This window comes from Bos taurus, chromosome 6 (genome assembly GCF_002263795.3).
Source record: "Bos taurus isolate L1 Dominette 01449 registration number 42190680 breed Hereford chromosome 6, ARS-UCD2.0, whole genome shotgun sequence".
In the NCBI taxonomy this organism is placed as follows: domain Eukaryota; kingdom Metazoa; phylum Chordata; class Mammalia; order Artiodactyla; family Bovidae; genus Bos; species Bos taurus.
The window spans coordinates 117,744,293-117,772,292 of NC_037333.1; the positions used below are offsets into that span (position 1 = coordinate 117,744,293).

The window sequence follows — 28,000 nt, forward strand, 5'->3', positions numbered from 1 at the left end:
TAGTACTAGCCCTTAAATACACTAATATAAAGCATTTTAAGTTAAGATGAGGACTCAATGGCTCTCACTCAATACTGCTGGCATTCATTCCGTTACCTGCGTGCACCTAGCACATGATGGCGATGCGGTGAACCTGGTCAAGCCCTGGAGAATTAACTCCTCTGGGAAACCCCACGCTTGAGCAGGTATGGAAATGTGTGGGAAATGACAACATACGCGTTCCCTCAGCCACCAGCACATGAGGAGGGGTGGGTGTCTATGGCCCCATGACCAGGAGCTGCCCTCTGGGGCCTAGAGTCATTGCCCTGGGTCCCTCAGGCCCTGGGCACTGTGAACCAACCAGGACTGCCCGTGTCTCTCTCACCAGCCCGCCACCACAACCAGCTGATGAAAGAAGGCGTCAGAGGCCAAAAGCTGCAAGAAGTCTAGAACAGGAAACTGCATTTTCTGAGGCAGAATGAGGATGAGGTCTGAGTTTCTTCTTGATCTCTGTCAGTCAGCTGCTTGCTCCTCTGTGCAGCCACTCTAGAGAGGCCCCCGGTCACAGTCCCAGGGACCCTGTCCTTCCAGCTCAGAAAGAAGGCATGAGGCCTGACAACACAGGTGAGTGCGTGAAGTTGGGATGGTCAGGGCCTGGGAGGCTCGCCATTGAGAGTGTGTCCCGTCAGCTCCCATGAAGCGTGGGCCCTTTCCTCAGCTCCCACCAGCACCGTGCCTGCTACACGCTAGGGGTCTAACCCACATCTCATCAGTGCAGCAACAAGAGCAGCCCACCTGGAAAGCCAGTTCTACCTGACTCAGACACTTCCCACCGGCAAAAACCCTGGTGAGAGCAGACATGCCCGCGCAGAGCAGTGCGGCGATCAGCGTCATCACTCCGCCCGCAGCCAGCCACGGGAGGCTGCACAGGTAGCACGAGCTGTCAGCGGCGGTGCACACGACGACGTGGAGCGCTGCGAGCGCCAGGAGCAGCAGGTAGAAGAGCAGAGAGCACACGGGCGACAGCAGGGGGACGTCCAGTTCAGCCCTGCTGCTCAGCGCCTGCGGGACACTGAGCAGGAGCAGGACGAGGGCCTGGAACAGGAAAAGCGGGTGTCCACGACTGCGCAAATAGGGCGCGTGCCTGTCCCCTTCCAGAAACACCGAATCTCCACGTCCTTTGACTACCAAACGTTGGCGGAGCTGTCCGCCCAGCGACGCAGTGACCCTGCCCGGGGACCCGTACCTCCAGGACCAGGACGGTCCCCACCGCCATGGAGTAGACGTCATACTGGGCCGCTCGTCTGCTCAGCGACAGCTTCAGCGTCCTCAGTGCGTCCAGGTACTGCCTGCGAACCTTGGCTCCCAGGTTGAAAACGACTTCTGAGTTATTTTCCTCCAAGTACAATCTGATCCAGTTTCTGTGCGATCTTTCCGACACTTTAAACTGCTCAAATCCAGGCTCTAAGAAGAAAGGGCCACACACACAAATCACCGACACGCACACACACGTGTAATCTGTGAGTCCTGCTACTGATGGCACGTGGCAGAGCCTGACACTCATCAAGACGAACTCCCGGGAGGGTTGGCCGCCCCTCAGGAAAACCCTGACTGCGGTGACGCCGGCCTGTGCCCACCCCGTCCTTCCTCCCACTGCCCCACTCGCACGGACAGAAGCCCCTCCTTCTCAGCCTCCTGCTTGCCGCCTTCTCCCTCTCCTCTCTCTCCACTCTTCTTCCTCATGGTGCAAGAGTGTGACAGCCATAACAGTAGAGTACTAAGAGGCCCTCAGTTCTACAGAATTCCCAACCCTCAGGCTCTGTGTGATGACGGGACAGGAAGTGCCTGATGCCTGCGCCACTGCGGCCCTTTCCCCAAGGCTGGTGGGCACCCCTGCTTTTCACTGTCAGCGCCCCTTTTACTTGCTCCCCTTCTTCACAGACCCTCTCTGGGAAGGGATGCAGTCTCCCAGCCCCTCCTGCCACAAGGCTGACGTGCCCCACCTGCTAGATGATCCATGGCTGATGCAAAGCCAGGGCGGCGAAACAGCCCATCAGTGGGCCCCAGCCCTGGCTGCAGTGGGTTCCCACTGGGACGGTGGTGGCAGGCTGCCCAAAGCCGGGAGCTGCCCGCTTCCTTTCAGGGCTGAACCAGACTCAGTCGTGACTCGATTGGCCGGCAGAGCAAGAACTTCTTTTCTAAGGCTCCCTGGTACTTAACGTGCTTTTCCAACTTAAAGAACTGTTTCAAGGTGGTCTGCACCATGCCTTTCAGGGGCCTTGGCCCAAACCACCAGCAGTGTGCCCACTCCAGCCTTCCCCAATCACAGGCTGGCATCCTTGCTGCACAACCGAGTGTGGGCTCAGATGTCTGCAGCCCCACCACTGCCACTGGAGCCAGGGGACCTGCACCAAGTGCTGGGGGCAGGCGTGACCCCAAGCCCACTCGGTCCTCTCCCCAGGACCAGTGGGACTGGGATGACTACATGCCCATTTCAGAGAGGAGGCGACTCAGACACCAGCTCATGGGCTGGCAGTGAGAGCTGGGCTAAGTCTGGATCCAAGCTGTCTCCCTTACTTGCTACCCTCTACCACCCCGAAGTCACAGACATGGGTGCATCCGTGTTGAGACCCTACTGCCTGGAGTCACAGAGAAATGGGGGACCTATGCACGCACCCAAACAAAACCTGAGTGCTGACTACATGCTAGGTGCATCAGGTTCAGGTCCTGCCAGTGGGGCCTGTGGTCCAGCTGGGTTGTCACACACGTGCAAAACCACACACAGTGAGAAATGCTGTGGAGGGAAAGTAGAGGGAATAGCGAGAGACTCTGGTAACACAAAGGGAACTGACATAAGACTGAGGTTAAGTGTGGGGGACAAGGGCGGTCTGACAGTGAACTGAAAACATGACGGACACCCAGGAACCACCAGGTGAGCAGGGAGAGCAGCATCCACAGGAACAGCACATGCAAAGGCCCTGAGGCGAGCAGAGCCCCCACTATGACCGAATGACAGTCAGGTGAGTGCGCTGCTTCAGACTTGGCTGGACGTCACAGCAGGCCTCGAGACCTGTGTCACCGTCAGACACGTGCCCAGCTCTGTTTCAGGAAACGCTGTCACCGACAGTGCAGATGACGGGCACCCTGGAGGTGCGAGGCCCTGTGCGGCCTTCTCACCCCGGGGACTGGCCTCAGTTCGTCTTGCAGGCTCATTATGGCCACATCCACTGCAGCGCTCAGTTCACTATCCCGTTTTTGGTTTCCTCTTTATTAGTTCTTGTTATATGAGAAGGGACGCATGGTGCCAGCAACTGATTTGCAAGTTATTTGCTTCTGGTCCAGACTGAAACATGCACGCAGCCGGGCCACACCTCTGACAGAGCTACCCACAGGGGGGTCTCATGATCTAAGAGCTGACGCTCCCCAAGTCCTCTTGCCATTCAGGATGTCTGGTTCCCAACCACTCTCTGCTGGAAGGATGTGTCTTCCACACCCAACCCAAGGTCAGATTATATCTCAGCACAAACTCAAGGCATTCACTCTACTTGGCAGTACCCCACTATATCAAGTAGGATAACACGCCCACATCCCATTGAATGTTGCCTCAAACCGGGAAGTGACCTTCTTGGCATCCAAACAAGCCCAGCCCCAGCGTTAAACACCAGCCTTGACATACCTGGATGGGCCAAAATGAAATCTCTAAAGCCATGACCCTTCTGTTCTGTGTCATCCCTCAGTTCAGGTCAGTAGCTCAGTCGTGTCCGACTCTTCGCGACCCCATGGGCTGCAGCACCAGGCCTCCCTGTCCATCACCAACTCCCGGAGCTTGTGCAAACTCATGTCCATTCAGTCGGTGTCATCCCTACCAAGCTATAAATATCGTGTTCTTCCTCCCAGCTCAAAAACAAGAATACCCCGCTCTTGGCACCCATTCAGCTCAGACGACAGCCTGTATCTGCACCCACGCCAGCCAGGCATGTGACCTCCTCTGTCAACAAAGCTGCTGAGATTTCACCTGCCACTTGAGAACTGACCACTTCTCAATTCCTCATTTTACTTTTGCCCACGCCCTGCGGCTTGCAAGATCTTAGTTCCCCGATAAGGGATTCAACCTGTGCTCCTGCAGTGGAAGTGAGGGGTCCTAGCCACTGGAATGCCGGGGAATTCTCCTCAGTTCCTCACTTTATTTTACCTTGAACCCTATTCAACACATCCACTCACTCCCTCCTTCTTGAAGTTCTTTCTTTACTTGGCTTTGTCAACACCAGTCCCACCCTGGCCCTCCGGCACATACACAAGCGCCCTGCCTTACAAACTCGCTCTTTACACAGCCTTGGCCACCTCAGTGATGGTCACTGCTTCCTTACAGTGTTCAGCTGAAAACCAAAGTTGCTTTTTATGCCACTGGCTAGTCTTCTTTGCACTGCCTTCAAAGCAGACCCAGAAGCACCCCTCTGTCCTGGATTCTGCTGCCTGGGCCCTCGCCCTCCACCTGCACTGAGCACCTCGCCCTCCTACAGAGGAGGGTCTCACACCATCCACCTCACCCTCCTACAGTGCAGCAGAGAGCCCTCCTCACGGGCACCTGAGACGGGCTCTGAAAACGCAAGGGGAAGATTCTAGGCTCTGCACGACACCCTGCAGGAGCTCTCCACTTACTCAGAATGGAAGCAAGAGCCACTGGAATGCCTACAAGGCCCTCGGCCCTCATCTCCTTCTGGCTCCCCTCGGTTCACTGCTCCAGCCACGCTGGCCCCTGGTCACTCCCTGACTGTGTGGGCACGTCCTCACCACAGGACCCTGCCTGGCACAAGGCTCCCCTACAGGCCACGTGCCCCACGGCCCTCACTCACCCGCATGCCCACCCTTCCCTGGTTCAGCCTTTTCCTAAGGTGCCCATCACCACCTGGCACCCTTTCCTGGCCATCCTTCTCTTTTTCCCTCTCTGGATGAGAAGCTCTATGAGGACAGAGCTCTCCTGCTGTGCCTCTAGTGCTCTCAACAGCCCCTGGCTGAAGAGGAACATAGTGAGAAAATTCAGCATTTGCTAAATAAATAAATTTATGACTTTTTCATACTGTTCATGGGGTTCTCAAGGCAAGAATACTGAAGTGGTTTGACATTCCGTTCTCCACTGGACTGTTTTGTCAGAACTCTCCACTACAACCCATCTGTTTTGGCTGGCCTACATGGCGTGGCTCATAGTTTTATTGAGTTAGACAAGGCTATGGTCCACGTGATCAGTTTGGTTCAGTTCAGTCATTCAGTCGTGTCCGACTCTTTGTGACCCCATGGACTGCAGCATGCCAGGCCTCCCTGTCCATCACCAACTCTTGGAGCTTGCTCAAACTCATGTCCATCAAGTCAGTGATGCCATCCATCCATCTCATCCTCTGTCGTCCCCTTCTCCTCCTGCCTTCAATCTTTCCCAGCATCACGGTCTTTTCCAATGAGTCAGGTCTTTGCATTAGGTGGCCAAAATACTGGAGCTTCAGCTTCAGCATCAGTCCTTTCAATGAATATTCAGGACTGATTTCCATTACAATGGACTGGTTGGGTCTCCTTGTAGTCCAAGGGACTCTCAAGAGTCTTCTCCAATACCACAGTTCAAAAGCATCAATTCTTTGGCGCTCAGCTTTCTTTATAGTCCAACTCTCACATCCATACATGACTACTGGAAAAACAATAGCTTTGACTAGATGGACCTTTGTCATGGCAAAGTAACGTTTGGTTAGTTTTCTGTGATTGTGGTTCTCATTCGTCTGCCCTCTGATAGATAATAATAAGAGGCTTATGGAAGCTTCCTGACAGGAGACACTGACTTTGGGGAAAACTGGGTCTTGTTCTGATGGGTGGGGCCACGCTCAGTAAATCTTTAATCCAATTTTCTGTTGATGGGCGGGGCTGTGTTCCCTCCCTATTGTTTGGCCTGAGGCCAGACTACTGTAGGAGTAATGAAGATTGGCAGACTTTATTATTTTGGGATGGGAATGAAAACTGACCTTTTCTAGTCCTCTGGCCACTGCTGAGTTTTCCAAATTTGCTGGCATATTGAGTGCAGCACTTTCACAGCATCGTCTTTCAGGATTTGAAATAGCTCAACTGGAATTCCATCACCTCCACTAGCTTTGTTCGTAGTGATGCTTTCTAAGGCCCACTTGACTTCATATTCCAGGATGTCTGGCTCTAGGTCAGTGATCACACCGTCGTGATTATCTGGGTCATGAAGATCTTTTTTGTACAGTTCTTCTGTGTATTCTTGCCATCTCTTCTTAATATCTTCTGCTTCTGTTAGATCCATACCAATTCTGTCCTTTATTGAGCTCATCTTTGCATGAAATGTTCCTTTGGTATCTCTGATTTTCCTGAAGAGATCCCTAGTCTTTCCCATTCTGTTGTTTTCCTCTATTTCTCTGCATTGATCGCTGAAGGCTTTCTTATCTCTTTTTGCTATTCTTTGGAACTCTGCATTCAGATGTTTATATCTTTCCTTTTCACTTCTCTTCTTTTCACAGCTATTTGTAAGGCCTCCCCAGACAGTCCTTTTGCTTTTTTGCATTTCTCTTCTATGGGAGTGGTTTTGATCCCTGTCTCCTGTACAATGTCATGAACCTCATTCCATAGTTCATCAGGCACTCTATCTATTACATGTAGGCCCTTAAATCTATTTCTCACTTCCACTGTATAATCATAAGGGATTTGATTTAGGTCATACCTGAATGGTCTAGTGGTTTTCCCTACTTTCTTCAATTTAAGTCTGAATTTGGCAATAAGGAGTTCATGGTCTGAGCCACAGTCAGCTCCCGGTCTTGTTTTTGCTGACTATATAGAGCTTCTCCATCTTTGGCTGCAAAGAATATAATCAATCTGATTTCGGTGTTGACCATCTGGTGATGTCCATGTATAAAGTCTTCTCTTGTGTTGTTGGAAGAGGGTGTTTGTTATGACCAATGCGTTTTCTTGGCAAAACTCTATTAGTCTTTGCCCTGCTTCATTCCGTATTCCAAGGCCAAATTTGCCTGTTACTCCAGGTGGTTTTAGAAAAGGCAGAGGAACTGGAGATCAAATTGCCAACATCTGCTGGATCATGGAAAAAGCAAGAGAGTTCCAGAAAAGCATCTATTTCTGCTTCATTGACTATGCCAAAGCCTTTGACTGTGTGGATCACAACAAACTGTGGAAAATTCTGAAAGAGATGGGAATACCAGACCACCTGATCTGCCTCTTGAGAAATTTGTATGCAGGTCAGGAAGCAACAGTTAGAACTGGACATGGAACAGCAGACTGGTTCCAAATAGGAAAAGGAGTTCGTCAAGGCTGTATATTGTCACCCTGTTTATTTAACTTCTATGCAGAGTACATCATGAGAAATGCTGGACTGGAAGAAACACGAACTCGAATCAAGATTGCCGGGAGAAATATCAATAAACTCAGATATGCAGATGACACCACCCTTATGGCAGAAAGTGAAGAGGAACTCAAAAGCCTCTTGATGAAAGTGAAAGTGGAGAGTGAAAAAGTTGGCTTAAAGCTCAACATTCAGAAAACAAAGATCATGGCATCTGGTCCCACCACTTCTTGGGAAATAGATGGGGAAACAGTGGAAACAGTGTCAGACTTTATTTTTCTGGGCTCAAAAATCACTACAGATGGTGACTGCAGCCATGAAATTAAAAGATGCTTACTCCTTGGAAGGAAAGTTATGACCAACCTAGACAGCATATTCAAAAGCAGAGACATTACTTTGCCAACAAAGTTTCGTCTAGTCAAGGCTATGGTTTTTCCGGTGGTCATGTATGGATGTGAGAGTTGGACTGTGAAGAAGGCTGAGCACTGAAGAATTGATGCTTTTGAACCGTGGTGTTGGAGAAGACTCTTGAGAGTCCCTTGGACTGCAAGGAGATCCAACCAGTCCATCCTGAAGGAGATCGGCCCTGGGATTTCTTTGGAAGGACTGATGCTCAAGCTGAAACTCCAGTACTTTGGCCACCTCATGCAAAGAGTTGACTCATTGGAAAAGACTCTGATGCTGGGAAAGATTGAAGGCAAGAGGAGCAGGGGACGATAGAGGATGAGATGGCTGGATGGCATCACCGACTCGATGGACATGAGTTTGAGTAAACTCTGGGAGTTGGTGATGGACAGAGAGGCCTGGCATGCTGCAGTCCATGGGGTCACAAAGAGTCGAACACAACTGAGCGACTGAACTGAACTGAACTGACTGAATGAAGATAATGAAGACCTCCTTCAAAAGGATTTGTGTACCACTGTTGTATTCAGTGCCCTGACCCTGCAGCAGACCAGGCCTCTGCCGGAGACTCCTGCACACTCACAGATAGGGCTGGCTCAGTCTCTTGTGGGGCCATTGTTCCTTCGTCCTTGCTCCTGGTACACACAAGGTTTTGTTTGTGCCAAGAGTCTGTTTTCCCAGTCCTGTGCAAGTTCTGTAATCAAATTGTACTGGCCTCCAAAGTCAAATTCCCTGGATGTTCTCAGTCCCTTTGCTAGATCCCCAGGTTGGGAAACCTGTCGTAGGTCCTAGAACTTTCTTAACAGTGCGAGCATTTCTTTGGTATAATTGTTCTGCAGCTGTGGGTCGTCTGCTAGGCAGCTCTATAGTGGGGCCAATGGCAACCTCCTCCAACAGGGCTTATGCCACATGCTCCATGACCCACATCTGCTGTGGTCAGAGCCCCTGCCCCTGCGGCAGGCCACTGCTGATCCATGCCTCCACAGGAGACGCACTCAAAAGAAGGTCTGGCTCAGTCTCTGTGGGGTCTCTCGGTCCTGGTGCACCCAAGGTTTTGTCTGAGCCCTCCAAGCGCCTCTGGCAGATATGGGGTTTGATTCTAAATGCGATTTTTGCCCCTTGCTCCTTGGAAGAAAATCTATGACCAACCTAGACAGCATATTAAAAAGCAGAAACATAACTTTGCCAACAAAGGTCTGTCTAGTCAAAGCTACTGTTTTGCCAGTGGTCATGTATGGATGACAGAGTTGGACCATAAAGAAAGCTGAGCACCGAAGAACTGATGCTTGTGAACTGTGGTGTTGGAGAAGACTCTTGAGAGTCCCTTGGACTGCAAGGAGACCCAACCAGTCAATCCTAAAGGAAATCAGTCCTGAATATTCACTGGAAGGAATGATGCTGAAGCTGAAGCTCCAATACTTTGGCCACCTGATGCGAAGAACTGACTAATAAGAAGTAACGCACAAGGACCACTGCAGTGCCCATCACGGGAGCAGCAGGACAACACCCAGCACCATGAAAGCATACAGCAGGACGCACATACTGGCAGCTGCTAACTGGCTTACCTTTGTTGTATGATGGAACATTCTCCTGCAACAACTTGCTAAGCTGTACTGTATTTAAATGTAAGAACCTCAGCTGTTCCCGCATTGGTCTTCCTTCTACAACTGGGAACATAAGACCGCCAGTGTTGCTCTTCGGAATCGGCAGACCCAGGCCTATTGAGAGTGTTGCAGCCAAATCAGTCTGTTGAACGCGTGTTGGATGTCTGACATCACCTAGAAAAAAGAAAACGGTTTAGGTGACAGGCTCTAGGACATGTGTGATGGTAGTCATTCTTAAATCTGACCTTCTACAAGTAATGTTAATCAAATCACCCTGTGTGCTTCCTACTAACCACAACCTGGCCTAAAACAATCAAAACCACAGGATCTGAATCTACTCATGCCTCCAGGTCAGGTGGGATTTACCAGGTGAACAGAGGACATGTTAACAGACAATGCAGAAAGAGACTCCACAGGACAACTAACCAAATTCTTCAACAAATAATCACGATAAAACAGGATGGGGATGGAGACTTGTAAGTCAGAGGAGACCTAGAGACATGTCAACAACAACTGAAATTATTTTAAGAAGAATGTGAGCAATTCAAGCCTAAGGGTGCTCTTGAAAACTATGGAGGTTTTGGAGGTAAGTAACTAAGAGGAAGCTGGCAGCTTCCTGAGAGCAACAAGCTGAACCACAGGCCAGCTGCAAGTATCAGCCAAGAAGGGCTCCCCTGGTATCAGAACAACCTTAAAGACTGGCCTTGAGAAAGACTCTTGCAAAGTTGCCCAAATGTGATGAGATCGGACTGCGGAGAACACTGATTATCAACTGTCAAAAACGAGGGTGCAGTCAGCCTGCAGTAAGTGGAGCCAGCAGCTGGGTGGGTCTGACAGCAAGAGAGGCAACATTTCAGGGTCACCATGGAAAGTGACCATCATAGAGCTCTGCTGGCTCCGCCAATTCCCAGGCTGCAGTGCCCTCACAGGGATGATGGCAGAGATTGCATGTGTGGGGGTCAAGGTTTCACTGGAGCGGTCTAGTCAAAGTACTCAATAAATCAACCAAGCTAGGCTTCAACAGTACATGAACCAAGAACTTCCAGATATTCAAGCTGGATTTGGAAAAGGTAGAGGAACCAGAGATCAAATTGCCAACATCTGCTGGATCATAGAAAAAGCAAGAGAATTCCAGAAAAAAACAGCTGCTTCATTGATTATGCCAAAGTCCTTGACTGCGTGGATCACAACAAACTGTGGAAAATTCTTAGAGATGAGAATACCAGACCACCTTACCTGCCTCCTGAGAAACCTGTATGCAAGTCAAGAAACAACAGTTAGGACCAGACATGGAACAGCAGACTGGTTCCAAATTGGGAAAGGAGTACATCAAGGCTATATATTGTCACCTTGCTTATTTAACTTATATGCTGGGCTGATTAAGTACAAGCTGGAATCGAGATTGTCGGGAGAAATGTCAATAATCTCAGATATGCAGATGACACTACCCTTATGGCAGAAAGCAAAAGTGAAAGTGAAGTCGCTCAGTCGTGTCCGACTCTTTGCGACCCTGTGGACTGTAGCCTACCAGCATTCTCCATCCATGGGATTCTCCAGGTGAGAATGCTGGAGTGGGTTGCCATTTCCTTCCCCAAGGGATCTTCCTGACCCAGGGATCGAACCTGTGTCAATTGAACCTGCCTTGCAGGCAGATACTTTAACCCCTGAGCCACCAGGCAAGCCCTAACAACCTCTTGATGAGTGTGAAAGAGAAGCGTGAAAAAGCTGGTTTAAAACTCAACATTCACAAAACTAAGATCATGGCATCTGGTCCCATCACTTCGTGGCAAATAGATGGGGAAACAATGGAAACAGTGAGAGACTTTATTTTTTTGGGCTTCAAAATCACTGCAGATGGTAATTGCAGCCACGAAATTAAAAGATGCTTGCTCCTTGGAAGAAAAGCTATGACAAACCTAGACAGCATATTAAAAAACAGAGACATTACTATGCTGACAAAGGTCCGCCTAGTCAAAGCTATGGTTTTTCCAGTAGTCATGTATGGATATGAGAGTTGGACTACAAAGAAAGCTGAGTGCAGAAGAATTGATGCTTTTGAACTGTGGTGTTGGAGAAGACTCTTGAGAGCCTCTTGGACTACAAGGAGATCAAACCAGTCAATCCTAAAGGAAATCAGCCCTGTATGTTCATTGGACAGGCTGATACTAAAGCTAAAGCTCCAATACTTTGGCCACCTGATGCAAAGAGCCGACTCATTAGAAAAGACCCTGAAGTTGAGAGTTTGAAGGCAGGAGGTGAAGGGGACGACAGAGGATGAGATGGTGGGATGGCATCATTGACTCAATGGACATGAGTTTGAGCAAGCTCCAGAAGATGGTGAAGGACAGGGAAGCCTGGCGTGCTGCAGTCCATGGGGTCACAAAGACTCAGACACGACTGAGCAACTGAACAACAAAAATAAAACAATGACAACAGGCCCTGTGAGGAGGGCTAGAGTTACTGCAATATAGCATTTAATGTTTGGTTTTCATCAAAAACTACATGCAATTATGCAAAGAAACAGGAAAGTATAGCTGAAAGAGAGAGAAAAAAAAAGCAGGCTGTACAAGCATCTTGGGAAGGGTCCATATGTCAGAGTTAACAGACAAAGTCTTCCAAGCAGTCACTGCAAATGTGGTCAAAGAACTACAGGGAACAGGCAGATCTCCTTGCCTAGGGAGGTAGTAAAGGCAGGTATGATGGCAGGGTCCCATCCTTCAGAGGTTATCAATAAACGGTTAGGAATTAGATGGAAACTTTGAAGGTGAGAAGTATAACTGAAATGAAAAATTTACTATGAAGGCTCAATAGCAGATTTTCAACTGGCAGAAGAATCAGCAAAGACAGACTGATAAAAATTAAATAATTATACAATAGACAATTATCCAATCTGAGAAACAGAAAATCTCCCAAATTTGACAAGAAACATTAATTTATACATCCAAGAAGCTCAATGAACTCCAAGTTGGACAAATACAAACTACAAGGAGTGAAGTGAAACTAATTAGATTAATGGTTGATTTCTCATCAGAACCACAGAGGCCAGAAGGCAGGAGGACAGCATGTGCAAAGAGCTGAAAGAACCAGAATGCTATACCCAGCAAAACTGCCTTTCAGAAAGCAAGGGGAAATGAAGACATCCTGAGATGAAAAAAGCAAAACAGACAACTCATTATTAACAAACTCAGGACTCAAAAAACTAAGATCATGGCCTATGGTCCCATCAGTTCATGGTAAACAGATGAGGAAAAAGTGGATTTTATTTTCTTGGGCTCTAAAATCACTGTGGATGGTGACTGCAGCCACGAAATTAAAAAGGTGCTTACTCCTTGGAAGGAAAGCTATGACAAACCTAGACAGTGTATTAAAAAGCAAAGACATCACTTTGCCTACAAAGACCCACATAGTCAAAGCTACAGTTTTTCCAGTAGTCATATACGTATGTGAGAGGTGGACCATAAAGGCTGAGTGCCAAAGAATTGATGCTTTTGAACTGTGGTGCTGGAGATGACTCTTGAGAGTTCCTTGGACCGTAAGGAGATCAAATCAGTCAATCCTAAAAGAAATCAACCTTGAACATTCATTGGAAGGACTGATGCTGAAGCTCCAACACTTTGGCTACCTGATGCAAAGAGCCAACTCATTAGAAAAGACCCTAATGTTTGGAAAGATTGAAGGCAAAAGGAGAAGAGGGTAGCAGAGGATTAGAAAGTTGCATGGCATCACCAAATCAATGGACATGAGTTTCAGCAAACTTGGGGAGATACTGAACAACAGGGAAGCCTGGTGTACTGCAGTCTGCCGCTGCTGTAAAGTCGCTTCAGTCGTGTCCGACTCTGTGCGACCCTGTAGACGGCAGCCCACCAGGCTCCTCTGTCCCTGGGATTCTCAAGGCAAGAATACTGGAGTGGGTTGCCATTTCCTTCTCCGTACTGCAGTCTATGGGGTCACAAAGAGTGGGACACGACTTAGCCACTGAACAACAATAAACCTGCCTTACAAGAAATACTAAAGGAAGTTCTTCACACTGAAAGCTATTGACTCCAGATGGTAACCTGGATCCACTTAAAAAAAAAAGGTAAAGAGTATCAGTAAAGGTAACTATGTAGTTATGCTGCTGCTAAGTCGCTTCAGTCGTGTCCGACTCTGTGCGACCCCGTACATGGCAGCCCACCAGGCTCCCCCGTCCCTGGGATTCTCCAGGCAAGAACACTGGAGTGGGTTGCCATTTTCTTCTCCAATGCATGAAAGTGAAAAGTGAAAGTAAAGTCGCTCAGTCATGTCTGACTCTTAGCGACCCCATGGACTGCATAAAAGATAGCATAAAATGTATTTTTCTCTTAAATTCCAAAACAATTACATAAAACTGTATGTATGTATGTATCAAACCATATATATACATTGTCAGCCTACAACATATAGAAATGGCATGCCATGTTTCCAAAAAGTGGAAACAACCCAAACATCTATCAGTTGATGGGTGGATAAACAAATGTAGAACATATATACAATGGAATACTATTCAGCAAAAGAAAGGAATGAAGTCCTGACACCTGCTACAGGATGAATGAACCCGGAAAACATTACCCCAGTAAAAGAAGTTGGTCACACAAGACCATTTATTGTTGTTGTTTTGTTCAGTTGCCAAGTAGTGTCCGATTCTTTGTGACCCCATGGACTGCAGCACACCAGGCTTACCTGTCCCTCACCATTTCCCGGAGTTTGCCCAAGTTCATGTCCATTGAATTGGTGATGCCATCAAACCATCTCATCCTCTGTTGCACCTTTCTCCTGCCCTCAATCCTTCCCAGCATCGGGGTCTTTTCCAGTGAGCTGGCTCTTCCCATCAGGTGACCAAAGTATTGGAGCTTCAGCATCAGTCCTTCCAATGAATATTCAGGGTTGATTTCCTTTAAGATTGACTGGTTTGATCTTCTTGCAGTCCAAGGGACTCTCAAGAGTCTTCTGCAGCACCACAGTCACATAAGACCATTTATTACAGGGCTCTATTTGTATGGAACGTCCAGAAAAGGCAAATCTGTAGAGACAGGAAGATTAGTGTTTGGTGGTGGCTGAGGATGGGGATGATAGTGGGTTGGAGGAAGTGGAGATGACCAGTAAAGAGGTGACGCTATATCCCAAAATTGACACTAACGATGGCTAACCAACTCTGAATGAACTAAACGGCAGGTGTGGAGTCCTGGCTCAAAAAATAAGCTTGATAAGAACACAGACTATAACTACTCTCAAAGCAAACAAACAAGTCAACAAAACAAGGAAGAGCTTACTGTGGGCACTGAGGTCAGCCATGTGAGCAGCCCACGCAGGCAGTCCCTGGGCACAGCCACCCTGGCCCTTCCTAAAGACGTGTCAGACCTCCCAGGGAGGATATCCTTAAATGCCCATCTGAGCCATGAAACATCAGCAGTTAAGTTAAAAATAACCCTAAGATTCCTATAATATTAATGACAACAGGCCAGCCTCCCTGTCCCTGCTCTTCCTCAGACTATAAGCTCCCTGTCTACAGTGCCAGCACAGCGCCCAGCTGACTGCGGGTGCTCAGTGTCGTCTGCAGGATGGGTGGACAGACGGATGCAGAGGGTGCATCTGGCCCGGGGCTCTCACTGAGGTAGACAAGCCCCACGGGACCCTGCTCTGGGTGTGCATGTGTCGGAGGCCAGTGCTCCCGTGGGTGCTGTGCACACTCACTGGAAGGCAGGCTCCAGCTGGGCACCCAGTAAAGGCTCAGGGGAGCCAATACCTGATGCCTTTGGAGTCAGACGTCTAACAGGAGGTAGTGCTGTAAACAGACAAAAGGAAACGGGTGGCGCTTCTTCCCCAGCCGGTCCCGGCTCAAGTGGAAGATTCATTCATTCAATATTTTCAGTACCCATTAAACACCAGGCAATGCTGAGGCCCAAGGCATACAGTGATGCATAAAACAGACCTGGCCCTGCCCCACTCTAGCTCACAGCGAGAAGGCGGATGTTCACGAGTCACACAGTTCATTCTGTGATTATAAACCATGATAAGGATGATGGTGGAGTGGACGAGTGCTGTGAGAGACGACCTCAGGGCAGGTGACCAAGGACGAGCGTATGAGCAGGCTGAGGGGCTGAGGAGGACGGGTCAGGGCATGTGAGGAAGAGCTTAACACCTGGAGGACGTGTGGGAGAGGCCAGGATACGATGAGGAATGGGGATGTGCCTCCAGACAAGGCTGTGAGGGAGGCAAGAAGCCTCACGTGGGGTTTTTACTTTATCCGAGGTTCAGCTTCTAAAAGGTGGTATGTCTGGGAGCCTGGGACAGACTGGCACAAGTGAGGAGCAGGGAGAGGGCAGACCAAGGCAGACATCCAGGTTTCCAACCTGAAGAACGGTGTGAATGGCACCATCCGCTGATGGGGACACAGGGAGGGCCGAGTGCAGGTGCGGGGGTCTCATCTGCTCTCCCTGTGGGAGATCCAAGAGGGTGTCAGTAGGAAGTAGGGCTGACAGTTTGGAGGGCGAGAAAGAGGCACAGCTGGAGGATAAATCCAACAGGTGTGAGCCCATTCATGGCTCTTAAAACCATGGAAGAGCATGCGATCATCTCAGGGGTAAACGCAGAATCAAACAGAGGCAGTCCAGAAAAAAGGCTAGGGCAAGGTTGCTGAGCCAGCCAAGAGGACTGGACAGCAGAGTGAGAGGTGGAGGGGACCCAAACAGGTGGGAAGTTCCAGGACCAGGGGTCAGCAGGGCCAATGGTGCTGAAAAGTACCAGTGTCCAGCGTGGAAACAGCCGTGAGCTGATGGCCTGCATGTCCTAAAGGGAGGCGGCAGGGGTCTTGTGCAGGCCTGTGCTGAGTGAGGGGCCGGTGTGCCTGGGTTGGAGAGCTGAGGTGTGTTGCAATGCTGACAATGGGCTCTCAGACAGTTCTACTCTGACTGGCCCTACGACTCTAGCTGACATTGCTATCTATTCAAGATAGTCTCAAATAATAGATTCTTTTTCTTAAGTTTAATTTTTTATGTTTCTCTCAATTCATACATGCAGTTCAGATGTCCCTAAGCCTCTGGCACTTTTTATTATTTAGATTTCCAGGCAGTGACATTCATACCACACAATTCACAAAAGGAACATCTGTATTTTAGGAATCAGGGCAGGAAACATAAACTCCAAATCCTGACTGGTCCTGCCCCATTAATTTTCATTCTCATTATGCAGGGTTTTTCAAACTTACACAGGTTCTAAAAATGATTTTTAAAATTAAAATCGAAGTATAGAAAACAAAGAAATAAAGAACAGGTTTAAACTGTTAAACACCCAAATCTCACCAGGCTTCCTTTCGAATGCAGAGCTAACCAAGACCAGAGCAGTGTTTACTTCCTCCATGGAAGAGGCTCCATGGCCTCCAGCTTCAGACATGCCATGATCACCACAGAGAACCAGCAGACTGGGCAACAGAGGATCTCTCTCCTGTGAGGCAAAGGGAAGGCATTTCAACTGTACCCAGACTGGGGAGAACACACGATCTTGTTAAGAAAACTACTTCAGATTTCAGCTTTGCTTTGTAAATAGTAGCTCTTTCTAAATGAGTTACTGTTATTATTTTTTCTAACCTATGAACTTACAGATTAAAGGGTCAAGGTCAAGTAATGTCATAAACAGGGACTCCACTGGCAGTCCAGGGGCTTCCCTGGGGGCTCAGCTGGTAAAGAATCTGCCTGCAATGTGGAGACCTGGGTTCGATCCCTGGGTTGGGAAGATCCCCTGGAGAAGGGAAAGGCTGCCCACTCCAGTATTCTGGCCTGGAGAATTCTGTGGACTGAATAGTCCATGGGGTCACAAAGAGTCGGACACGACTAGGTGACCTTCACTTTCACTTTCTGGCAGTCCAGTGGTTAGGACTCTGCCCTTCCACTGCAGGGGGCTTGGGTATGATCCGTGGTCAGGTAACTAAGATGCCACACACGGCCAAAAAAACCCCCAAAACTAACAACAGTACTGTCTTAAGTAAGACAAACGGGATTAAATGGAGGTCACAGAGCACAGGGCAGTCTTCTTATCTGTCACACACAGCTGCCCTCTGCCCCTAGGGCTCTGGCCGGTGGCTCCTGCTGCCCCTGGGATGGACCTGACAGGCTCCAAATTGCCCGTGCTGCTTCTCTGCCTGGAACATACCTTCATACATGGCTTACTGGCACTCCCACCTGCTTCAAGCCTCCGCTCACCACTCACATGTCCTCAAAGACTGCTCTGATCATGCAGTTTAAACTTTTGGCCTTTCTCTCACATGTACACTCCTCCCGCCCTATGTTCTGCTACAGTATCAACTTCTGTCTGGGACACCTCTGACTCACTGATTACGCTCCCTGTGTTCCCTCCTGGCTAGAGGCTAAGCTCCTCAAGTGTCTGTACAGGCACAGTGACACAAGGCATTCAGGAGAAATTATCTGGATGAACAGGCGGAGATACTAAGAGCCACTCTTCGGCAGGGCTGCTGGGTACAGCGCCCAGCACATGGCAGGTGCTACTGTAGGTGAAGGTTGCCTGAGTGCTGGTGGGCATGAAGCTCATGCAAGGTCGCCTGAGTTCACTTCGGAAGCTCCACTTCCCCCAGGAAACACTGGCACCTTGACAGGCTCACCTCTGCCAGCAGTGCGGTGTGGATCTTCATCAGGATGCTGTCCATCTCACTGAGCTTGTGCCCAACCAGGGGGCTGCTGGGCCCAGAAATGTGGCCGATGTGGTCCAGCCCGAGGTAGTGCAGGATTAACATATCCCAATCCTGCCTTTTTAGTACTTTATCCAAATGCCTTGTAACATTATTATCCACCTTTAAAGGGAAAAAAGCACATATCAATAGCTTCCCTAATTTCCTTTGTGTTTACTCTTCAATGAAAAGTGACATGGCTATTTTCAAATCTAGTGGTTTTTTTTAGGTACTCAGAATCGTGGGAGTTTGCAAAGACCACAAAACAAAACAAACCTCCAAAATAAAAACTGTCTTAAAAAATGTTTGCATTAGATCAAGCTTTCATTAATATTTCTATGTCTCTAAGTTATGAACACAACATATTATAATGTAAATGCACAAGGGTTGTTCTGACAGAACAATTCTGTAAGATCACTACTGGAGCATAAACTAAAGCTGACCAGATGACCAAGTTCAACAGGTACCAGGTCATTACGAGGCAACTAAAGGCTAAGGGCAGTTGGGTAAGACAGAACAATGCCCAGGGTTCAAGAAACCAGCGGAGTGAAGCCGAGGGCATGTGTGTCCTGTAAGAACGCTATTCAGGGAGGAAAGAGACACACACTCAGTGGTTCCCACTCAAACAGCCCCCGACAGACCCATTAGCCTGGAGAGCCCTGACTCCTCAGATGGCCTTTCTCCCTTCCACTGAAGAATCTACCATGAAGAGAAGTACTTTTGAGAGGTCATACGCAGGAAGGGCAGTAACTGCTGTGTCTATACAGGTCACCTTCAGTGAAGCAGACACTCCATAAGGCCAAGCAAATGGACCCATCCAACGCCAGCTCAGACTTGTGGTGCCTCTGCCCCAAGGGCCAGCTTTCTCACCGTGGGTCTAATCATGCCCTTTTCCTCTTTGGAGGCTGCACACCCAGCCCAGGGTCGATGCCTCTTGGGACCAGGCTCACCCAGCACACTCATGCTGCCAACCCCATAAAACAGCTGTGAGGCATGATCCCTGGCAGACCATGGAGACCTCGGGCTCTGCCATGCACAGATGCTGTCAAACTCAGGCTGAGGGACTCCTCCTGGGAAGCCCTTCCTGACGGTTGGTACCCATTGACAGGTATCCATCTGGGCTTTAGGGTCAGAGAACTAAGCTCACACCTCTGTCAGGGTTTATATTTCTGGCTTGGAGCTGATAATGGGAAGGAACAAGTTTTTCAATCTCTCCATACTATTCTTGTTGTATTAATAAAAGCCACATCCAACGCAACGTTGCCCCTGCTAAGAACAGGGTGCCAGGCTGTCTCATCGGGTATATTTTTCTTAAAAACTGACCTCTGTATAATCTGATACAAAAAAAGAGGTTGTTCCATCATATTCCACAAAATGCTTTGGAAATAATTTCACCCATGTTTCATCTCCATAAAAGATGATTCTTTTCCCAGCAGCTTTGGCTCGTGTGATCACATTGTCTTCCATCAACGTAGGAGAATTGAGGTTCCTGACGACATCGATGAAGCCAGGGAGGCTCCCTGTCAGCAACGCCTGTAGGAGGGAGCACTCAGGAGTCAGTCCATGGAATCTGCCCATGGTGTCCAAGTGTGGTGTGGTGATCAGGGACAGAAATGACTTGATGACTAAAGGAGGCAAGCATAAAGCTAAAGTGACCCCAGTACTGAAGGCTGGGTCAGTGTTAAGACAAAGCAGGGCACAGATTCTGAGAAAAACCAGCAAACTAAGTAGTGAAGAACTGACCATATTTCAGTTAATGAGAGGATAAAGGAGGCGGCTGTGAGGTAGCCAGATGATAGCTGTGGTCAAAAAGGCAGTGATGGATTTTAAGAACTGAAGCAGATGGCAAAGGGCGGGAAGAACTCTGTATATCCAAACCCACTGACTGGTCCTCACCTAAGCTTCAGATCTGCTTCATGCAACAAGCAAACTCCTGACCCTAAAATCCAGCAATTCTATTGTTCACCCCTGAGAAAGAATAGCTTCCCACTCACCCAGGGAGGAAAGCAGCCTCTAAACAAGAATTATCTCACAGTAAACTGGCCCAGGGATGCTGGTAGGACACATTCCCCCCCGCCCCCCCCCCACCAACCCACCGCCAACACACCATAATTATTGAAAAAGTGGGTGGGTGTAACATGTCCTCACAACTTTCTGATACAGAATTAAGTCAATCACTCCCCCACCCCACCCCTGCAGTTGAGCAGAGTCTAAATGGGTCACGGGTCTTTGGGATCCGGAGTGAGCTTGCAACCCACAACACTGGCATCCAGGGACCTGTGTGATAAAAAATAAATGGGAATCTGGACAATGTGAACAGTGTAACAATTCTGCCAAGACCTCTCTATCAGCAAATTAACAAAAATGAATTAATCTTGGACTTGGAGAGTGAGGAACTTGGCAAATCCTCTCCCCCAAGAGCAACGATAAATCTGGATATAACTGTCAAAAACAACCACTACAGGACTTTAAAAACTCAGTAAGGATATACACACTGAAACGTTCTTGTTCAAAACAAACTTTCAAATTCCAGTAGAAGCTGTGAGTACTTGTGGTGTTTTATCATGGGCTGAGGTGACAGAATTCCAGCTGAGCTATTTAAAATCCTAAAAGATGATGTTGTTGAAGTGCTGCACTCAATATGCCTGCAAATTTGGAAAACTCAGCAGTGGCCATAGGACTAGAAAGGGTCAGTTTTCATCCCAATCCCAAAGAAGGGCAATGCCAAAGAATGTTCAAACTACTGCACAATTGTGTTCATTTCACATGCTAGCAAGGTTATACTCACAATCCTTCAAGCTAGCCTTCAGCAGTACATGAACTGAGAACTTCCAGATGTACAGGCTGGGTTTAAAGAAGGCAGAGGAACCAGAGATCAAATTGCCAACAATCACTGGATCATGGAGAAAAGCAAGAGAATTCTGAAAACAAACAAACAAACCAAAAAACAAAAACAAACACAAAAAAACCCCATCTCCTCCTTTACTGAGTACACGAAAGACTTTGACTGTGTGGATCACAAAAAACTGTTGAAAATTCTTAAAGAGATGAGAGTACCACCTTACCAGCCTTCAAGGAGTACGCCAAGGCTATATATTGTCACCTGCTTATTTAACTTCTATGTAGAGTACCTCATGTGAAATGCCTGACTGGATGAATCACAAGCTGGAATCAAGACTGCCAGGAAAAATATCAGTAACCTCAAATATGCAGATGATATCACTCTAATGGCAGAAAGTGAAGAGGAACTAAAGAGCCTCTTGATGAAGGAGAAAGAGAGTGAAAAAGCTGGCTTGAAATTCAACATTAAAAAAACTAAGATCATGGCATCTGGTCCCATCACTTTATGGCAAATAGAAGGGGAAAAACTGTACATAGTGGTAGATTTTATTTTCTTGGGCTCCAAAATCACTGCAGACAGTGACTTTGCCAACAAAGGCCCATATAGTCAGAGCTATGGTTTTTCCAGTAGTCCTGTATGGATATGAGAGTTGGACCATAAAGAAGACTGAGAGCCGAAGAATGCTTTTGAACTGTGGTGCTGGAGAAGACTTCTGAGAGTCCCTTGGACTGCAAGGAGATCAGACCAGTCTAAAGGAAATCAACCTGAATATTTGCTGGAAGGACTGATGCTGAAGCTCCAACACTTTGGCCACCTGATGCAAAGAGCCAACTCATTAGAAAAGACTGATGCTGGGAAAGATTGAAGGCAAAAGGAGAAGGGGGCAGCAGAGGATGAGATGGTTAGATAGCATCACTGACTCAACAGACATGCATCTGAGCAAACCCTGGGAAATAGTCATGGACAGATGAGCCTGGTGTGTTCCAGTCCACGGGGTTGAAAAGTCAGGCATGACTTAGTGACTGAAAAACAAGTTCCCCTCTCGCACACTTAGCCATGAGTACCAGGAGGGGCCCACCCAATTCGGCGCTCCATCGAAAAGTCCCATGCCAGGGACAAACTGAAAACGGGGAAGGCCGTCATGGCTCTCTGAGGTGTCAATGCTGGTTGTAGAAACACAGAACAGAAAACGCAGAAATGGAGTCTGGGGTATGGGATGATTGCTGCAGACCTCTGTGAGCTCCCACACAATCCTGGAATCTGGAAGGCTGCGTGCATACATGGGGTGAGGGTACACCCAGGAGAGAACAGAGAGCACTGTTCGGATAACTGAGAGAGCTATCTGTTCCTTCCAGCTGTTTGAGACTTGCTCAGACAGATAGTAAGTTAGGGAGATGCATAAACTGACTGAAGATGAGTGTGTGGCCCAAACCATACACCGGTCCCTTTGCCGAGGGCAGAGGCCACATCACATGTGTGTTTAAGCACAACCTCTGACCAGTCATTGGGTCATCACTCAGCCATGCTCACCTGGCTGCCCCTCAGGAAGACTAGCTTTAAAAAAACAAACAAGAGCAGACATCTGTGAGTGTACATCTCAGGATCTCATGAGAAACAGACTCTAGAACCAGCTTCAGCAAGCCACCAAAACAACAGTGACAACCGCCACCACTCCTGGGACGGGGATCAGAACCCAGAGCTGAGGTGGGAGTCACACAGATGTATACAGCTGTTAAAGCTCATCAAATTATGTTATACTGTACTGTATGAAAACTCTGTCTCAATGAGGTTATTTTTTAAAACTTGACCTTTTCATCTGAAAAATCTGCTCTCTAAAGGCAACCAGTTACTTTGGATGAATATCTTTTCATCCTTTTGTTCTGTATGTATATAATCACAAATATATAAAGTATACATTTTATCAAAATGGTAACTATATAAATAATTCTGCAACTTGCTTTTTTCACTTAAATCTTTCTGCAGAAAGCATACAGGTATTTCACCTTTTTTTTTTTTTTTAAACAGCTACAGTACTCCAGAGTTTGGAGGTACAGTATATTTATCCAAGACTGATTTAATGACCACTGCTTTTAAAAAGCTTCCAGTTTGGAAGTGCCATTGGAGCTGTGGTGTGAAGGCATAGTGTCGTCTAGGTGAGGCAAAGTGGGGCTTTCCAGAGTGAAACGCAGCAAACTGTGAAAACCCCACCGTGAAAGGGGGTGGCACCCGTGGGGAACCTGTGATCTGCTGGATAAAAGACACAGGATAGGGAAACGGGCTTAGATGAGGCTGAAGAGAGAACAAAGGCAGGACCACGCACCCTGAGGCCTGAGTTAGGAGGCACAGTGTGAGCCGCTGGGGGTTGCTGGGAGGTGGAGCAGAGCGACCTATCTGTTCAGACAGGTTCTGGGTGAGAAGAGGTGCTGGCAAGGGTTTTACAGGCTGAGATCATAGCAGACTGGACGAGGGTGGGAGTAGTCCAGGCTGAGTCTAATTCAGTCACATGAACAGTGTAAAGAGATCTGTTCGCCTCATTTCTTGTGAAGAGTGTTATCATCAGCCTTTCGGTGTCTACAGTGTGCTAGACAGACTGTTTAGGCGCCTTTGAGCTGATTACTAGCAGAGGTAAGACTCTCTCCCTTTCAGTCTCTTCCTGTGGATTCTTTACATCCTTTGTCCAGCTGCCACCACACTGTTGCCTCTGACCAGATCTTTCTGACATACTATGGGATTTACATCTTGTTTGCTGTGTTAACTGTAAATGATTTCCCTCCTTTATCGTCAGTTGACTTTTGTTTATGATGTCTTCTACCACTTAGGGTCGAATCTGTCCATCCCTCCCTCTGGGCTTTCATAAGACACTTCCCTCCTCCTCCCCCCACTAGTCTGAGCTCACACTGACATTTTCAAGAAGGGCGGGACTAGCTGGTATCCCCTTCAACCCAGGACACACGCAGGCAGCAACCGAGTTACAGCTGAGAGCCTTGGAACTTTGAGTGAGCGCCCTTCTGTCAGCTCCTTGGAGGCCTTCCCGGGGCTGCTGTGGTCTTGGGAGCAGTAGTTTCTTGTCTTCTGAGAATTAAGGAGGGCTCTGCAGGGACGACTGAAAGAGAATCTGGCCTGCCACCTCATTCTGCAGTGTCACTGAGAACACGTGTGACCAGCAGAGGTTCTGGAAGCAGACAAGCACAGGCTCATGCTCGGTTTCTAATGTCAGCTGTGAGATTTTCACCACTTAAATCCTGCTTCCTCATCCAGGAAACGAAGAGAGTGGCGCCGAAGTCACGGAGCCTTGCCCATGGGCTGTGGTCAGAGGGCAGAAAACAGTGCCTGCACCACGGGCATGCTGCAGCCAGTGGTAACTGCTCATTATGACAACTACAAATTCCCCCAAAAGGAAAGGCATTCATGAGTTAGTTACATTGTTATAGAAGTAAGTTACTGTATAATCTTGGCTTCCCTGATAGCTCAGTTCCTAAAGAATCCACCTGCAATGCAGGAGATCCTGGTTTGATTCCTGGGTTGGGAAGATCCCCTGAAGAAGGGAAAGGCTACCCACTCGAGTATTCTGGCCTAGAGAAGTCCATGGACTGTATGGTCCATGGAGTCACAAAGAGTCAGACACGACTGAGCTACTTTTACTTTCACTTACTGTATAATCTTAACACAGAATAGAGTTTGAACATGCTACTAGGAACTTCCCTGGTGGCTCAGACAGTAAAGCGTCTGCCTGCAAGGCAGAAGACCTGGGTTCAATCTCTGGGTCAGGAAGATCCCCTGGAGAAGGAAATGGCACCCCACTCCAGTACTCTTGCCTGGAAAATCCCATGGACAGAGGAGCCTGGTAGGCTACAGTCCATGGGGTCACAAAGAGTCGGACACGACTGAGCAACTTCATTTTCACTTTTCACTAGAGACATCAGTCTTGAAATTTTAAAACTGTGTTTCATGACAATTGTATCAGCACCTCCAGATGAACTAAGTCCCTTCCCTTAGTGGAAGCAGGGCAGGGGACACACTCTTTATGTGTGCCTTACCTGATCCTATCAATTCCAGAGCTGTAAACCCCTAACTCCAGGATGGAGTTCCTGTATACTATTTCCTCACTGGTGAAGAATGAGGAACAAGAACCTACAAGGACCCAACACAAAACACTGGTTTGGTGAAATGAAGCAACCTGGAGAAAGGAGGACCACACTGGTCGATATGCAGGACTGAACAGAACCTAGAGCAGGCATGCTCAGATACTTTTCCTTACAAAACCGCCCAGATTCCTAATGACACTTTTCCTATCAAAATGACAGAGGAATGAGTTCCTTCCACACTTCTGCTGACAGGACAGACAGAGAATCAGTGATCCTGATGGTCATGAGCCTGGATGCCTTTCTTTCAGCTTCCACGGGACTCTTCAGCAGAATGACTGCTCACTGAGAAGCTGTTCCTGAGCAACCTAACTAGAGGGGGCCTCTGCCACTGCCCATCACTCTCTTCATGTTCTCTTCCTCAATTTCTTCTGTAGCACTTACCACTTACTGAAACTGTTCTGACTATTTATTTGTATACTTACATATTTTCTGTCCCCTCAATTAGAAAGTAAGCTTCATGAGTTTAGGATAGTTGCTGTCTTGTTCTTCACTGAATCCCATGAAGGGATTCAGAAAAAAGTTTGTGAGCCAATAAATAAAGCTTTATCCTTTCCTTTCTCTATAGTTCTTGAGTAAAGCACTGCATGTCAAGTCTCACCCACTAGGCTGAACACCTGAAGGTGGTTTATACAGTAAAAGCAGAGATATCTGCTGAGGCCAGGGCATGCTAATTTGGTCACTGTATATACTAAGATACTGGATGAGTCATTTAATTTATTTGAGTTTGCTTCCTCATCCATAAAATCAAGAGGTTGAAGTAGATAACCCTAGAGGCTCCTCTCAGAAATCTGACTGACTCACTGATGATTAAAAACAGCAGGCTAGCAAAGAAGATGGTATCTCTTGGATTAGACTGGCCGAGAAGATCTGGCTCTAAATCTGTTATGCTTCCCATGAAGCATGAGCTCTGGCTACCTGACAGAGGGCATAAATCATGAGTCTTAGTTCCAGTCTCTGGAAGGCTTCATCAGCATTCTATTGCCCCAGCCAGGAGGACAGCACCAAAGTAGTTTCCACTTAGCTAAAACTGGGACTCCAAGTAAAAGACAATAGAACATTCTTCTAAAGCTCTCAAAGAGCCAAACCATGATCTATAATATATTAAGTCAAACTGCTTACCTTGATTCGAGGCATAGTAACTGTAGGTGGCTTTGCTTCAGCCACAAAACTGAGAGATGATCCTTTTTCCACAAGATAAGTTGTGTAGGGCATAAATTTCACACCCTTTGATCCAAACACAAAATCATCTCTCAAGGCATCTATCAGCAGAATAACAACTTTACTGAAGAGCGGTGGTGGAAGCTCGGTCCAGTTGGAACTGGCTCCTAAAGTGTTTGAAAATGAAAAAGGAAATTGAATTTTAAACTCTTTTTTAGTATCCAGGAACTTTATAATCTGGTTTCTCCCTACTTCTCCAGCACATACTCTGTCACATCTACACATCCTGACCCAAAGGAAAGGGCCTGTTCTTGGGAAACAACGCTGGGGTCAGAGGGTGGGTGACAAGTAAGCTCAGGAGCCCCCGTAGAGAGGAGAGAATTGTCCTTAGCATTGTGGGGTGTACTGACACCGAGGAGTTCCTTCTTGCGAGTCCTACAACGGGATATCAGGGAGCTTGATACAAACAGTGCTGCAGGGAACGGACGGGTGAGCATTTACAAACTGTCTTTCCATAGTTATTAGCTAGTATTGTGTGGACTTGGGCCAAAACGCGAGTTCTTTTACCTAATATTTATTGCTGGGTATTTGAGGGCTCTACGCAGGGAGGTCTTTACTGGAAAAAACGGGCCCTTGGAGGAATGCCACAGAAGAAAACACGAGAGGTCGCAGGAATCTTACCTGCTGTGTCTTACTGAGCAAAAAGGATGCCTGGAACAGGGAGTGACCCAAACATCTGCTCAGGGAAGGGGGTTGCGGTTCACTGGATGAGTACAGCTGGGGAGAGTCTTACTTTTTACGGGTACAGAGAGCTTACTTTGCGGTGACCAGGGACGAAGATCTTAGTGCGGCTGGTACTGGTGCTGGCCACAAAGTTGTAGGATACAGAAAAGGAGGCTGGAGCGGCAAGAAGGGGATCCTAGGGGGTCGGGATCAGAATGGAAGAGACCCCCCGGGAGCCCCGGGCAGAAGATGAAGAGGAGAGGCTCGTAAGGGCAAAGTAGGGCCCGGGGAGCAGAGACGCTGTGGGGAGGGGGGCGCAGTCGTACCAGCAGAGGGTTCGGGCGCCGGGGACTCTGCTTGCCGCTCCGCTCCGGAAAAGACGGGAGCCGGGAAGAAGCCCCGGAGGAACAGCGCGACGCCGAGGACCTCGATCACGACGCAGCCGGCAGCGAAGGTCCCGGAGCCCAGCCGCATCGTGCCCACCCTCCGCTCCGAGATCCGGATTCCCGGGCACCGGGTCACTTCTCGCCCAGGAGTAGAGGCTCTCGACTCCACCGCCGCCGAGCAGGCGGGATCCGCAGCGCCTGACAGAGTCCCTGCGTCCTTTCCGCGTCCGCCGTCGCGCCGGAAATACGCACCAGGAGCCAGCCGCTTCAGGAGAGGCGGCCCAGGGCTCAGACTGCACTTCCGGTGCGCTCCAGGTTCGTGTTGTGAAAGAGCTGCACTCAGCGTGCCAGCAAATGTGGAGAACTCAGCAGTGCCCACAGCGTTGGAAAAGGTCAGTTTTCATTCAAGAAGGGCTATGCCAAAGAATGTTCAAACTATCGCACAATTGCCCTCATTTCACTTGCTGGCAAAGTAATGCTCAAAAATCCTTCAAGCTAGGCTTCAACAGTATGTGAAGCGACAACTTCCAGATGTACAAGCTGGATTTGCAGAAGGCAGAGGAACCAGAGATAACATTGCCAACATCCGTTGGATCATAGAAAAAGCAAGGGAAAACATCTGCTTCACTGACCACACTAAAGCCTTTGACTGTGTGGAGCAAACGAACTGCGGAAAATTCTTAAAGAGATGGGACTCTCAGACCACTCTACCTGCCTC

At 48.2% G+C, this 28,000-nt stretch overlaps 1 protein-coding gene across 6 annotated transcripts in view; it reads right to left on the minus strand.

Annotated features, from left to right (window-relative positions):
• The window catches only part of PIGG (phosphatidylinositol glycan anchor biosynthesis class G), a 40,465-nt gene extending 12,943 nt beyond the window's left edge, over positions 1-27,522 (minus strand). For 3 of the 6 annotated variants that reach the window (XR_003035013.2, XM_024993160.2, XM_024993157.2), the window contains exons 1-8: positions 27,223-27,522; positions 26,135-26,340; positions 19,352-19,561; positions 17,963-18,151; positions 16,650-16,791; positions 9,295-9,507; positions 1,226-1,443; positions 775-1,074 (exon numbers count right to left, since the gene is read on the minus strand). Coding sequence is in view for 5 of the 6 variants with exons in the window: in XM_024993160.2 (XP_024848928.1) it covers positions 775-1,074; positions 1,226-1,443; positions 9,295-9,507; positions 16,650-16,791; positions 17,963-18,151; positions 19,352-19,561; positions 26,135-26,340; positions 27,223-27,370 (1,626 nt within the window). In the remaining variant the exon portion in view is untranslated. Of the gene's footprint in view, positions 1-774; positions 1,075-1,225; positions 1,444-9,294; positions 9,508-14,031; positions 14,372-16,649; positions 16,792-17,962; positions 18,152-19,351; positions 19,562-26,134; positions 26,341-27,222 lie in introns of those variants that run through there. The other 3 variants (XM_024993158.2, NM_001024518.1, XM_024993163.2) reach the window with 3 other exon arrangements.
• Between the last annotated feature and the right edge of the window lie 478 nt (positions 27,523-28,000).